Source organism: Coregonus clupeaformis, unplaced genomic scaffold (assembly GCF_020615455.1).
Source record: "Coregonus clupeaformis isolate EN_2021a unplaced genomic scaffold, ASM2061545v1 scaf0273, whole genome shotgun sequence".
Taxonomy (NCBI): Eukaryota; Metazoa; Chordata; class Actinopteri; order Salmoniformes; family Salmonidae; genus Coregonus; species Coregonus clupeaformis.
The window spans coordinates 430001-445310 of NW_025533728.1; the positions used below are offsets into that span (position 1 = coordinate 430001).

Below are 15310 nucleotides of genomic sequence, written 5' to 3' on the forward strand. Positions count from 1 at the left end.
TTACATTTGAGTCATTTAGCAACGCTCTTATCCAGAGAGACTTACAGTTAGTGAGTGCATACTTATGTTATGTAAAAATGTTTATACTGGCCCCCCGTGGGAACCCACAACCCACAACCCTGGCGTTGCAAGCGCCATGCTCTACCAACTGAGCTACACGGGGCCCAATAATGTAACAACAACAACAAAAAACTAAATTCACTCTTTTTTATTTTTTCATGCAGATCAAGTGTCATGCTTCAGTAAAAGCTGACTACACACCAAACCACATTCCTGAATCCTTATTTTATCTATATATTACTAAGGGAATGTAACTGGACAGTTCATTAAACCAGTGGACTGATGTTGGAGGGCCCATATTCATTGTTCCCAGCAGAGATAAACGGCGAGATTCAGGCATTTGAATTCCCACACACTTAGATATTACAGATAATACAGTCCCAAAATGTTGTCGCATCTACACAAGACCAGAGCATATGTAAAATAGAGCTGTGAAGGCAACTTTCTATTAAAAGGTTTCTTGTACTGGTTGACCTGAAAAAGAAAAGGTGTAACACTTCCATATGTGAGGCTCATAAGAGGACTGTAAAGGCAGATACATTAAAGTAGTGGAAAAGAACACTGATTTTGGCCTTGGGCCGATGGGTTAAGTGTGAGTGAGTGAGTGAGTGAATCGGTCAGTCAGTCAGTCTGTTAGTGAGCCCCTCCCCCTGCAAGTCTGTTGTGGCAATAGATGCACATACAAAGTGTGACTCAAGTGTCTGACACTTAATATGCCATTAGATAAAGACAGGGATTTTCGGTTGTTATTACATTATTGGTTGAAGTCATTACACTTTTGATGAAAAAAATGTTACATAATCAACGCATAATGTAATAACTAACTGTAGTAACTATTACATTATGCTCAAAAATGTTATTACGTTATGCGTTCAGCATATTTATGACATATTATTGGCAATGTATTACATTATCAGCATTTATAAAATGTTAAATGCAAGAGTTAATACATTATTAGCAGATATTACATTATTGGCCGTTATTACATTATCAGTTGCTACAGACCTCCTTATAGTTTTCAAGGAAACGAGATGATATGTATTCCATTCTGATTATGCATGCCAGTGTTTTTGACGAGCACTTGCACTGTCTCTATCACACTCTAGCCCGCAAGGTGGCGGTAATGCTTCTTAACGTTGGTTTGCACACCGCCATTAAAATGAAGAAGAAAAAGAAGATGGCCTTAAAAGGTTTTACACAGAGTTGGAAAATATTAAATTATGACTTATTTAATTATCTATAATAAAATTCCCCCTAAATTGTTGCTCAAATACACACATTTAATTGATAAATGTATAAAAAGTACACAAAATATCTAGTAACTTTTACAATGGAATATGAATCAGATATGATCCGTCACAAGAAACCCCGGGAATGTCTTTATCTTCCCTCCCCCACGTGTGTACAGCGGTCTCGGGTGGAATGTTTGTTGATGTACAGCTATAAGTAGAAACGTATCAAAATTACTGTTCTAATATATATTTATCGGAGTAATGTTGAAATCAAAAACTTTCGTAAAGAAAACCCGATCAGGCGGGATTATGAAAATAGTGCGTGAGCACTACCTGCGAGACGATATTTGGTGCGGAAGTGAAGTTTGTACTGAATGCAATCAAGAAGAGTCTGTGTTGCAGAAAGACGCTTGCATTGAAAGCAACTTGTGTTCTTTCCCCCACTATCTGCTCCCAGACACAAATGTTGTGTTGAGCCAGGTAAGTTACTGTGCAATAATGTCTAACGTAAACGTTTTATTATTTATTTTATTATTATTATTAACAAATCAATACAAAAAGTAAATGTCTAACGTAAACGCTAGCTAGCTATGCAACCGCATCACTAAAGTTTAGATGTCTGACACGCCTCTCTAGTGAAAGTGTGAACCACACTTATCTAGCTCAGGGTTTCCCAAACTCGATCCTTTCAGGTGTTACATTCTACCTTGCTGAATCAATATCAATGTCCCTTTAATGTCTGTAGATTGATATCCTGGAGGATCCCTTGATCAAGAACGTGATCATTCTGCAGACTGTACTCCAAGAGGTCCGCCACAGGAGCGCTCCCATCTACAAGCGATTGAAAGACATCCTTCATGACAAGGAAAAACGCTTTTACACTTTCACTAACGAACATCACAGGTAGAAAATAAATATGAGTTTAGCCTAGATAAGTGACTAGCTGTCATTTATGTTTTGTAGTGATTTAAGGGGGTGCAGCCTAACTTGGTTTTGGGGTTATCCCACCACTGACACCAATGTAGCAATTGACTGCGATAACTTGGAGCAAGACTAAAGGCGTCTGCATGCTACCCAGCCGAGAGTTTGTGCATATATTATGACAACATTTTGTTTGTTTTTGTTTGTTTTGGACTTTGGCAAGGGTTTTCTAAGCTGTTCGGGCACACATTTATTTTCTCGAAGCAAGTCGAAGGCTACGCCCCCCTCATTGCTGATTGGTTAACAGTAGGGATTCTTCAATGAAGTGCCTGTTGTCGTTCAACGAGAGACAACTCGTCCTCATGCTAAGTTTTTCACTTGAGAAATACTGCACCAAATATCCTAATCAGATGCAAAAGTGCGCAACTAAGATCTAGGCAAAAACGTCAAAATTAATGACAGATTTCTTGAGTTATCTTAGATTAATTCTGACTTTTGAGGAAGTGTTGACTGGCTACGGCGTCTCAAGTGGACAAACAGTACTAGTGGCGCTTTTTATTCTTGTTTTTCAAGCGAAGGTCTTTTTAAGTATGCGAGCACACTCGTTCTGCTAACCGAGCTCGGCTATGCGCCAGCCGAACTGAAGCATGCTGACGCCTTAACTGTCCATCGCATTTGTGACTGATCAATGCTTTTCAAAGCCATGTATGGTTGTATTCTTCTGTTACAGAGAAACGTATATAGAGAGAGAGCAGGGGGAAAGCGCCAACGATCGTAATGACAGAGCCATCCGCGTATCTACAAAGTGGTACAGTGATCACCTGAAAAACACCCCCACGGACGAGGGGTTAAAGGTTGTTCTGCTGACCAATGACCGGGGCAACAAGGAGAAAGCAGAGGAGTCCGGCCTGCTCACATACAGATGTAAGAAACAGCACACCTCTGTTACCTTAATACACCAAGATGAGACCACTGTTCTTGTCTTTAATATCACTATCTGTTACCTCAATACACCAAGATGAGACCACTGTTCTTGTCTTTAATATCACAATATCTGTTACCTCAATACACCAAGATGAGACCACTGTTCTTGTCTTTAATATCACAATATCTGTTACCTCAATACACCAAGATGAGACCACTGTTCTTGTCTTTAATATCAAAATATCTGTTACCTCAATACACCAAGATGAGACCACTGTTCTCGTCTTTAATATCACAATATCTGTTACCTCAATACACCAAGATGAGACCACTGTTCTTGTCTTTAACCTTAATCACAAGGTCACAGTACTACATGTGTTAAACATGTCTACTACATGTGGACTTTAGAAGAGACCGTCTTCATCCATCCTCTGTTCCACACAGGTGAGGAGTACGTCAAGAGTCTGATAGCCAACCCTGAGCTGGTGGATCGACTGGCGTTGACCAACGATGACAAGGTAACTAATATCTGCAGCAATATCACATTTACACAAATGTACTTTCTACAGCAGCCATTTAGATTCATAAAGAAAGTTAGATCTGCGTATTCATAGAGAAAGTTAGATCTGCATATTCATAGAGAAAGTTAGATGTGCATATTCATAGAGAAAGTTAGATCTGCATATTCATAGAGAAAGTTAGATCTGCATATTCATGGTTATTCATTAAATTGATCCCGTTCCCCCCCCCCCAGAATGAGATCACCAGCAGTAGGATGTTGTTCCCGGAGCACCTGCCCCTGTCTAGGATCCAGTCTGGGATTAAGAGTGGAACCTTCCAACAGGGGACGTTCCGGGCTAGCAGAGACAACTACCTGGAGGCTGCTGTGTTCGTCCACAGAGAAGGAGATGACAGTACAGAGGTCAGTGCTTCTGAAGCATAGCTCATGTTATTGTGTGGATTCTGGGCTTGCAACCTGCCATAGAATTATGGAACATTCTTGAAGTCCTCCAAGAGTTGCTGAATATTTCCTCATCTTTAGTTGACTCCTCTGTTCATGTACCTTGTTTGGAAAGCGAGTTATCAACAGTGTTATTTTGTGGAGTGGAGAATGTTTTGATGCTGTTCTGAGTGCCAGCTGGTGAGATGGGGATGAGTGATTGATTGGATGGGAAATGTAAACAAAGCAGCGTGGGTTACCATGGTAACACTTCCTCTTCCTGTCCCGCCCCTCAGGTTCTGATCCAAGGCCTACAGAACTTGAACAGGGCTGTCCATCAGGATGTGGTTGCTGTGGAGATCCTGCCTCTGAACCAATGGGTGGCTCCGTCCTCTGTGGTGCTGCAGGACGAGGGGCCCAAGGAGGATGATGTCACAGAGGAGGAGGAGGCAGAGTTGAAGAGGGGTCTGTCTGGGGCGGAGTCACGGAAACCCACAGGCAGAGTGGTGGGCATCATCAAGAGGAACTGGAGACCCTTCTGTGGCATGCTCTTCCTGTCCCAAATCAAAGAGGTAACTAGCCTAACTAACGTCACCTCACTCTGCTCTGTCAATCAGTAAATCAATCAAATCCTTCAGAAATTAGTATTTCTTTATATGGATGCATATACCACCATGCTTTGGTTTCTCTTGTGATTATTTGTTGTCTGTGGTACTTGTTTTGTGCTAACGAATGTGGAGAAGACCAAAGATATCTCATAGTTAGTGGTCTCTTATACCCCTTCCTCCTTCCCAGGCGACCCGTCACCTCTTCACCCCAGCTGACCGTTGTATCCCCAGGATCCGCATCGAGACCCGCCAGGCGGCCACGTTGGCAGGACAGAGGATCATGGTGGCTATCGACGGCTGGCCCAAGCACTCCAGATACCCCAATGTACGTGTCCGTCCCAGGTGCTCTTTATTGCAGTTTGGGCGGCTCAGATTATCGGATATCATAATCGGTTATCCGTGCCTGGAGAAGTGTATGGTGTACATGAGATGTGCAGCGCGACTGCAGTAAAGAGGACCTGGAACGCACCTCAGTCAGAGTCAAACACTGATCTCTCTCTTTCTCTCATTGAGGGACTAGCAGAGACTAGACACCATTCTCTCCTCACCCTCCCTCCCTCTCTCCTTCTCTCAGGGTCATTTTGTTCGTAGCCTGGGCAGTGCAGGGGACAAGGAGACAGAGACGGAGGTGCTACTGCTGGAGCATGATGTCCCACACCAGGACTTCTCACAGGCCGTCCTCAGTTTCCTCCCCAAGATGCCCTGGAACATCACAGAGGAGGTAACTGCACCGCACAGGGGTCCTGTTATGGTGGCCATTTTGTGTCAAGACATATATCAATGGTTGTTAGCTGGTGGCTACGTTGTTGTAGCTATACCAATCAACAATTTGGTAACGCTACTTAAAGCCTGTTGGTATAATGCATTATGGCGTGGTTATAATACGTTATAAAGGCTCATAACATGCTTATAATGGGTAATAATGCATCCCTAAACCTTATTTCCCCTTCTCTCAGGACATGGCTGTGAGAGAGGACCTGAGGAACCTGACAGTCTGCAGTGTGGATCCTCCTGGCTGTACTGACATAGATGATGCTCTGCACTGTAGAGACCTTCCCAATGGGAACCAAGAGGTAGGACCCTGCTGGACTAACACACAGTTTACCACAACGTTTTATTTGATGGATGAATGTTTGGATGAGGTAACATAATCCATTTTGGATGAGGTAACACAATCAATTGAATTGGTAATAGGATGGAACAGAATTTAAAGTTGAGAAGTCATCATGCGTGTTTCTTTTTGGGTTGAAGGTTGGTGTCCACATTGCTGATGTGAGCCACTTCATACGGCCAGGCAACACCATGGACCTGGAAGCAGCTAACAGAGGGACTACAGTCTACCTGACTGGAAGGGTAGGAGCCCACCTGTACCATCACATAGGAACCTTGATGAACCCTAGCTAGCTCTTTTGGTGCATCTTAAATGACACCCTATTCCCTATATAGTGCACTACTTTTGACCAGAGCCCGGTAAAGTAGTCATATAGGGAATAGGGTGCCATTTCAGAAATACCTGAGTCTTTTGTTGTTAACACAGCTGATTGTCTTCCACAGAGGATCGACATGGTTCCTGAACTGCTGAGCTCTAACCTGTGTTCCCTACGGTCCAATGTAGAGAGGTCAGTACTGTAATACCTCTTTAAGACAGACGGTATCATACTTGCTTTTTTTGTCATCCTTCAACAACAAAAAAGTGTATTTGTTTATTCTTAAAGCCATTAGTGATGTTCGTGGTCTCCTCTCTGTAGGCTGGCCTTCTCTTGTATATGGGAGATCAACGACAAGGCTGAGATAGTTAAGACCAGATTCACTAAAAGTGTCATCAACTCCAAGGTAGGGGGAGAGTAAACTCACGCATTTGACAATGTAAGAGTTGTGATTGAGACAATGTAAGACTTACAATTTCCCCCTCAGGGATCAATAAAGTTGATTGAATTGAATGATTATTCTTCCTCCAGGCCTCCCCTGACGTACGCTGAGGCCCAGATGAGGATTGATGACACCAACATGAATGATGACACCACCAAGAGCTTACGAGGCCTGAACAGACTAGCCAAGATCCTGAAGAAACAGAGGATAGAGAAAGGGTAAGAGGTTACGAGGCCTGAACAGACTAGCCAGGATCCTGAAGAAACAGAGGACAGAGAATTGGTAAGAGGTTACGAGGCCTGAACAGACTAGCCAGGATCCTGAAGAGACGGAGGATAGAGAAATGGTAAGAGAAAAGGGAGTTACGAGGCCTGAACAGACTAGCCAGGATCCTGAAGAGACAGAGGATAGAGAAATGGTAAGAGGTTACGAGGCCTGAACAGACTAGCCAGGATCCTGAAGAGACGGAGGATAGAGAAAGGGTATGTGATGTCTGTAGTTGATAACCTTTCCCCCAACTGTTGAAAGAGATGGATCGTTAGAACTGTGGCAGATTGATGTATTCCAAAAGTGATTAGTTGGTTGATGGATTGATTGTTTATTGATCTCGTTGCTAGTCTCATTAATCTATATGTTTACTCTGTTTGGAATGTATAAATACATGTCTTTAGGTGCTCTAACTCTAACGTGGTGGTTTCTGTTCTGTGTTTCAGTGCGTTGACTCTCTCCTCGCCCGAGGTTCGCTTCCACATCGACAGTGAGACTCACGACCCCATAGACCTACAGACCAAGGAGCTCAAGTACGTTGTTAGGCTTTTAGAATATAGAATTTAAAATAAGGTTCTATTCATGGTGCTTGAAACTGTGCTGTCGTTTTGACCCTGACTAAAGTGGTTTAAACTTCAACAAGTTCAACTGAATTTACATGAATATTGTCAAGCTTTTGTGACCTGTCAAAGCATCATTCTGTTTCCAGTTTTACATTGTCACTTGGTCATAAAACCCAGCAGTAGATCTGTGCCTCTGCTCATAGACTTAACTTGATGTCCACGCTGTATCGGTGTGTTCAAATTCAAATAACTTTATTGTTCCCCAGGGAGACCAACTCGATGGTGGAGGAGTTCATGTTGCTGGCCAACATCTCAGTAGCTCAGAAGATTTATGATGAGTTCTCAGAGTGTGCTCTTCTCAGGAAGCACCCCGCCCCTCCTCCATCTAACTATGACATCCTCAACAAGGCTGCCAAGTCTAAGGTACATCTATATATTCAGACTGACTAGACAACATCTAAAACAAGTCTAAGGTACATCTATATATTCAGACTGACCACCATCTAAAAATATATTCAGACTGACCAGACAACATCTAAAACAAGTCTAAGGTACATCTATATATTCAGACTGACAGACAACAAAAAATAAAATAATTCAGACTGACCAGACAAAAAAGAAACAACAAAAACAATAAGGTACATCTATAGACCAAACAGCTAGCTAAAACAGTTTTAATAAGACTGTTCCTATCTGGGTTGAAGGACCAACAATAAAAAGGACTGACATGTTTCCCCCCATTTCCCTATTATCCCAGTTTCTGACATGGATGTAATGTAGCCCTAACATTGTCCCCCATGACGTGGGATGTAATGTAGCCCTAACATTGTCCCCCTGACATGGATGTAATGTAGCCCTAACATTGTCGCGTCCCCCCCTGACATGGATGTAATGTAGCCCCTAACATTGTGTCGTCCCCCCGACATGGATGTAATGTAGCCCTAACATTGTCCCGTCCCCCTGACATGGATGTAATGTAGCCCTAACATTGTCCCGTCCCCCTGACATGGATGTAATGTAGCCCTAACATTGTCCCCCTGACATGGATGTAATGTAGCCCTAACATTGTCCCCGACATGGATGTAATGTAGCCCTAACATTGTCCCCCCCCCCGACATGGATGTAATGTAGCCCTAACATTGTCCCCCTGACATGGATGTAATGTAGCCCTAACATTGCTCCCCCATGACGTGGATGTAATGTAGCCCTAACATTGTTCCCCCCCTGACATGGATGTAATGTAGCCCTAACATTGTCGTCCCCCCCGACATGGATGTAATGTAGCCCTAACATTGTGAACGCCCCCCGACATGGATGTAATGTAGCCCTAACATTGTCGTCGTCCCCCGACATGGATGTAATGTAGCCCCAACATTGGCCCCCCCGACATGGATGTAATGTAGCCCTAACATTGTCCCCCCCCTGACATGGATGTAATGTGGCCCTAACATTGTCCCCCCCTGACATGGATGTAATGTAGTCCTAACATTGTCGCCCCCCCGACATGGATGTAATGTAGCCCTAACATTGTCCCCTCCCCCTGACATGGATGTAATGTAGCCCTAACATTGTCCCCCCCCCCTGACATGGATGTAATGTAGCCCTAACATTGTCCCCCCCGACATGGATGTAATGTAGCCCTAACATTGTCCCCCCGACATGGATGTAATGTAGCCCTAACATTGCCCCCCCGACATGGATGTAATGTAGCCCTAACATTGCCCCCCCTGACATGGATGTAATGTAGCCCTAACATTGTCCCCCTGACATGGATGTAATGTAGCCCTAACATTGTCCCCCCGACATGGATGTAATGTAGCCCCAACATTGTCCCCCGACATGGATGTAATGTAGCCCTAACATTGTCGCCCCCCTGACATGGATGTAATGTAGCCCTAACATTGTCCCCCTGACATGGATGTAATGTAGCCCTAACATTGTGTCCTCCCCTGACATGGATGTAATGTAGCCCTAACATTGTCCCCCCCTGACATGGATGTAATGTAGCCCTAACATTGTTCCCCCCTGACATGGATGTAATGTAGCCCCTAACATTGTCCCCCCGTGACATGGATGTAATGTAGCCCCTAACATTGTCCCCCCGACATGGATGTAATGTAGCCCCTAACATTGCCCCCTGACATGGATGTAATGTAGCCCTAACATTGTCCCCCCTGACATGGATGTAATGTAGCCCTAACATTGTCCCCCCCCCAACATGGATGTAATGTAGCCCCAACATTGCCCCCCCCCAACATGGATGTAATGTAGCCCTAACATTGTCCCCCCCTGACATGGATGTAATGTAGCCCTAACATTGCCCCCCTGACATGGATGTAATGTAGCCCTAACATTGTCCCCCCTGACATGGATGTAATGTAGCCCTAACATTGTCCCCCCTGACGTGGATGTAATGTAGCCCTAACATTGTCCCCCCTGACATGGATGTAATGTAGCCCTAACATTGTCCCCCCTGACATGGATGTAATGTAGCCCTAACATTGTCCCCCTGACATGGATGTAATGTAGCCCCAACATTGCCCCCCGACATGGATGTAATGTAGCCTAACATTGTCCCCCCCTGACATGGATGTAATGTAGCCCTAACATTGTCCCCCCTGACATGGATGTAATGTAGCCCTAACATTGTCCCCCCCGACATGGATGTAATGTAGCCCTAACATTGTTCCCCCCCTGACATGGATGTAATGTAGCCCCAACATTGTCCCCCCTGACATGGATGTAATGTAGCCCTAACATTGTCCCCCCCCTGACATGGATGTAATGTAGCCCTAACATTGTCCCCCGACATGGATGTAATGTAGCCCCAACATTGCCCCCCCGACATGGATGTAATGTAGCCCTAACATTGTCGCCCCCGACATGGATGTAATGTAGCCCTAACATTGTCCCCCCCGACATGGATGTAATGTAGCCCCAACATTGTCCCCCCGACATGGATGTAATGTAGCCCTAACATTGTCGTCCCCCTGACATGGATGTAATGTAGCCCTAACATTGTCTTCCCCCTGACATGGATGTAATGTAGCCCTAACATTGTCCCCCTGACATGGATGTAATGTAGCCCTAACATTGCCCCCCGACATGGATGTAATGTAGCCCTAACATTGTCCCCCCGACATGGATGTAATGTAGCCCTAACATTGTCCCCCCGACGTGGATGTAATGTAGCCCCAACATTGTCCCCCCCGACATGGATGTAATGTAGCCTTAACATTGTCCCCCTGACATGGATGTAATGTAGCCCTAACATTGTCCCCCCTGACATGGATGTAATGTAGCCCTAACATTGTCCCCCCCAGACATGGATGTAATGTAGCCCTAACATTGTCCCCCCTGACATGGATGTAATGTAGCCCTAACATTGTCCCCCTGACGTGGATGTAATGTAGCCCTAACATTGTCCCCCCCCGACATGGATGTAATGTAGCCCTAACATTGTCCCCCCCTGACGTGGATGTAATGTAGCCCTAACATTGTCCCCCCTGACATGGATGTAATGTAGCCCTAACATTGTCCCCCCCTGACATGGATGTAATGTAGCCCTAACATTGTCCCCCCCGACATGGATGTAATGTAGCCCTAACATTGTCCCCCCGACATGGATGTAATGTAGCCCTAACATTGTTCCCCCCGACATGGATGTAATGTAGCCCCTAACATTGTCCCCCCAACATGGATGTAATGTAGCCCTAACATTGTCCCCCCCTGACATGGATGTAATGTAGCCCTAACATTGTCCCCCCCGACATGGATGTAATGTAGCCCCAACATTGTCCCCCCCCTGACATGGATGTAATGTAGCCCTAACATTGTCCCCCCTGACATGGATGTAATGTAGCCCTAACATTGTTCCCCCCAACATGGATGTAATGTAGCCCTAACATTGTCGTCCCCCTGACGTGGATGTAATGTAGCCCTAACATTGTCGTCCCCCTGACGTGGATGTAATGTAGCCCTAACATTGTCCCCCCGACATGGATGTAATGTAGCCCTAACATTGTCCCCCCGACATGGATGTAATGTAGCCCTAACATTGTCCCCCCGACATGGATGTAATGTAGCCCTAACATTGTCCCCCCGACATGGATGTAATGTAGCCCTAACATTGTCCCCCTGACATGGATGTAATGTAGCCCTAACATTGTCGCCCCCGACATGGATGTAATGTAGCCCTAACATTGTTCCCCCCCTGACGTGGATGTAATGTAGCCCTAACATTGTCCCCCCTGACATGGATGTAATGTAGCCCTAACATTGTCCCCCAACATGGATGTAATGTAGCCCTAACATTGTGTCCCCCGACATGGATGTAATGTAGCCCTAACATTGTTCCCCCCTGACATGGATGTAATGTAGCCCTAACATTGTGTCCCCCCTGACATGGATGTAATGTAGCCCTAACATTGTTCCCCCCAACATGGATGTAATGTAGCCCTAACATTGTCGTCTGCCCCCCGACATGGATGTAATGTAGCCCTAACATTGTCCCCCCCCCGACATGGCTGTAATGTGACCCTGACATCATCTCCCTCCTCCCCCAGGACTTGGTGATCCACACGGACTCGGCCAAGGCTCTAGCTGACTCTCTGGACGCGGCCCAGGTGGACGGCTTCCCTTACTTCAACACATTGCTGCGTATCCTAGCAACACGATGCATGATGCAGGCTGTGTACTTCTGCTCCGGGATGGACAGTGACTTCCACCACTATGGACTGGCCTCTCCCATCTACACCCACTTCACATCACCTATCAGACGGTGAGAACACACACTTTACCTCGCCCTCCTGTCTGGTCCACACACCCCCTCTACTCCTTTCTCCTGGCTGGTCCACACACCCCCTCTACTCCTTTCTCCTGTCTGGTCCACACACCCCCTCTACTCCTTTCTCCTGTCTGGTCCACACACCCCCTCTACTCCTTTCTCCTGTCTGGTCCACACACCCCCTCTACTCCTTTCTCCTGGCAGGTCCACACACCCCCTCTACTCCTTTCTCCTTTCTGGTCCACACCCCCTCTACTCCTTTCTCCTGGCTGGTCCACACACCCCCTCTACTCCTTTCTCCTGACTGGTCCACACACCCCCTCTACTCCTTTCTCCTGTCTGGTCCACACACCCCCTCTACTCCTTTCTCCTGGCTGGTCCACACCCCCTCTACTCCTTTCTCCTGTCTGGTCCACACCCCCTCTACTCCTTTCTCCTGACTGGTCCACAACCCCTCTACTCCTTTCTCCTGTCTGGTCCACACCCCCTCTACTCCTTTCTTCTGTCTGGTCCACACCCCCTCTACTCCTTTCTCCTGGCTGGTCCACACACCCCCTCTACTCCTTTCTCCTGGCTGGTCCACCCCCTCTACTCCTTTCTCCTGGCTGGTCCACCCCCCCCTCTACTCCTTTCTTCTGGCTGGTCCACACACCCCCTCTACTCCTTTCTGGTCCACACACCCCCTCTACTCCTTTCTCCTGTCTGGTCCACACACCCCCTCTACTCCTTTCTCCTGTCTGGTCCACACACCCCCTCTGCTCCTTTCTCCTGTCTGGTCCACACACCCCCTCTACTCCTTTCTTCTGGCTGGTCCACACACCCCCTCTACTCCTTTCTCCTGTCTGGTCCACACACCCCCTCTGCTCCTTTCTTCTGGCTGGTCCACACACCCCCTCTACTCCTTTCTGGTCCACACACCCCCTCTACTCCTTTCTCCTGTCTGGTCCACACACCCCCTCTACTCCTTTCTGGTCCACACACCCCCCTCTACTCCCTTTCTCCTGGCTGGTCCACACCCCCCTCTACTCCTTTCTCCTGTCTGGTCCACACCCCTCTACTCCTTTCTCCTGTCTGTTTCTGATGTTATTGTAACCTCTACAGATACTCTGACATCATAGTGCATCGGCTGCTGGCTGTAGCCATCGGAGCAGACAGCACCTACCCAGACCTGATGGACAAACACAAGCAGTCTGCCCTCTGCAACAACCTCAACTACAGACACAAGATGGCCCAGTACGCACAGAGAGCCTCTGTAGCCTTCCACACACAGGTACTGGACTGACCTGACACACTAACCTGTTAGAGCGACTAGCCTTCCACACACAGGTACTGGACTCACTCACACAAACTATTTAACCAGGAAGTCCCGATGAAGACGAGAGACCCATTTTACAAAGGGGACCTGGGTCACATTCATTAGCGCACTGTAGCAAAATGCTTTGCAACGGAAATCGAAAACTAGCATTTCTTACTGGTCATTTGTGGGTAGTCCCTCCCGGTTTCCGTCAGTTTGATGATGATTGAATAAGACCATGGCCTAGATGGCAGATGTGCTACTGAGTCTGAGGAGCTTATGGACTGTAGTGATAATGGATCCTTTCCTCCAGCTGTTCTTCAAGAGCAGAGGCATCCTGAACGAGGAGGGATTCATCCTGTTTGTGAGGAAGAACGCCATCATCGTCCTCATCCCTAAGTTTGGTCTGGAGGGAACAGTGTTCTTCGAGAACAAAGACAAACCCAGCCCCAAACTGATCTTCAACGAAGAGGTACCCTCGCTGTGTGTCAGAGAGAAAATGTAAAGGAATTTTCTTGTGTATGCCTCAACTGTAACTCTCTGTGTGTGTGTGTGTGTGTGTGTGTGTGTGTGTGTGTGTGTGTGTGTGTGTGCGCGCACAGGCTCCTAGTCTGACGGTGGAGGGTCACTCCTTCAACATGTTTGACAAGGTCAAAGTGACCATCAGTCTGGACGCGTCCAACGTCCAGCACCAGAAGATCAGGATGTCCCTGGTCGAACCTGTGGTATGTTTGTGTTGTTTTGAACTTACTCAGGTCCCAGTCAGTTTCAGAGATCCTGGGGAATCTACATGTCATACTATGGTGGTCATTTCCATGGAGTTATGAACTCAAAACTATGTCCAGGTAACAGTATGTGTCAGATGCTGTAAAATAGCCTTCTAATGTCATGTCAATCACTCATTTCAGCTACTGGTTGGACATGTAACTAATATTGTTGTTGTGTTCTAGATCTGTGGAGTGAGTGTTGCGCCGTCTGAGCCCGAACCAGAGGCCAAGAGAGCTAAACTGGACCGCTGACTAACGCCATCCTCAGAATGAAACCTTTCTCTTAGCTCAGTTTTGAGTTATTTTAAAATGTTAAGCTTTTTTTCTACATGACAAGCACAGAACATCCTGTGGTTAATATGGTTATGATTTTAAAACCTTCAGTCATAGAAACATTCAGAAAACTTTTTTTTCCCCCCTTGACCTATAGAACGTCAACCTTCCAGATGAATGTTATTGAGATGACAGTAACCTGTAGAATGGGGTGATGTACTGTGCCATGATTATAATGGATTTCTATTCCTGACCCATGGGGGTTTGTATGGACTATTCTAGAGGGAGTGTTACCTTGTACAACTCCCAATAAATGTCTTGGTTTTAACCAATGGTCCTTTTCGCACCTCGTTGGCTCTATTTCATGATTGGAGTAGATGCATTTAATTGAACTGTAGTTACGCCCAGACATCATGTTGCCAGGGAAACTGAAGAGTAGCCCAGTTGTACATTATTTAATGTGGCTCTGATCTAGTCAGAACTGTACATCCATTTAATAACACCATAAAACATGTCATTTCATCAGCTCTTCAGAAGGCAGATGGTGGCTGTTTAAAAGGGGAGCTCTGCAGTCAGAAATATTTCTAACAATTTACAATAAAAAAAAATCATTTATCACATTTGCGAGGTACCTCAATTACAAATCACATCCCCGTAATTGTTTAACTGATCAAAAATCGAAAAATGATTAATATAAATGCGAAATTCACAATCAACAAGAGTATAAATACATACAGTACATAACAACTGAACGTCAAGTTTCATCAGTCCCTTGTTCATGTCAACACTAAGTTATCCAAAATGGC

At 45.9% G+C, this 15310-nt stretch overlaps 1 protein-coding gene across 1 annotated transcript; it reads left to right on the forward strand.

Annotated features, from left to right (window-relative positions):
* Positions 1-1461: 1461 nt before the first annotated feature.
* LOC123484321 (exosome complex exonuclease RRP44-like) lies at positions 1462-14767 on the forward strand. The gene is made up of 20 exons (XM_045214524.1): positions 1462-1772; positions 2038-2195; positions 2944-3137; positions 3582-3655; positions 3892-4059; positions 4374-4649; positions 4873-5010; positions 5260-5406; positions 5642-5758; positions 5937-6038; positions 6240-6304; positions 6434-6529; positions 6644-6772; positions 7268-7354; positions 7651-7807; positions 11950-12164; positions 13272-13440; positions 13778-13936; positions 14067-14189; positions 14415-14767. The coding sequence occupies exons 1-20, from the start codon at positions 1554-1556 to the stop codon at positions 14481-14483; spliced, it is 2862 nt and encodes a 953-aa protein (XP_045070459.1). The 5' UTR covers positions 1462-1553; the 3' UTR covers positions 14484-14767.
* The last annotated feature ends 543 nt before the right edge of the window (positions 14768-15310 follow it).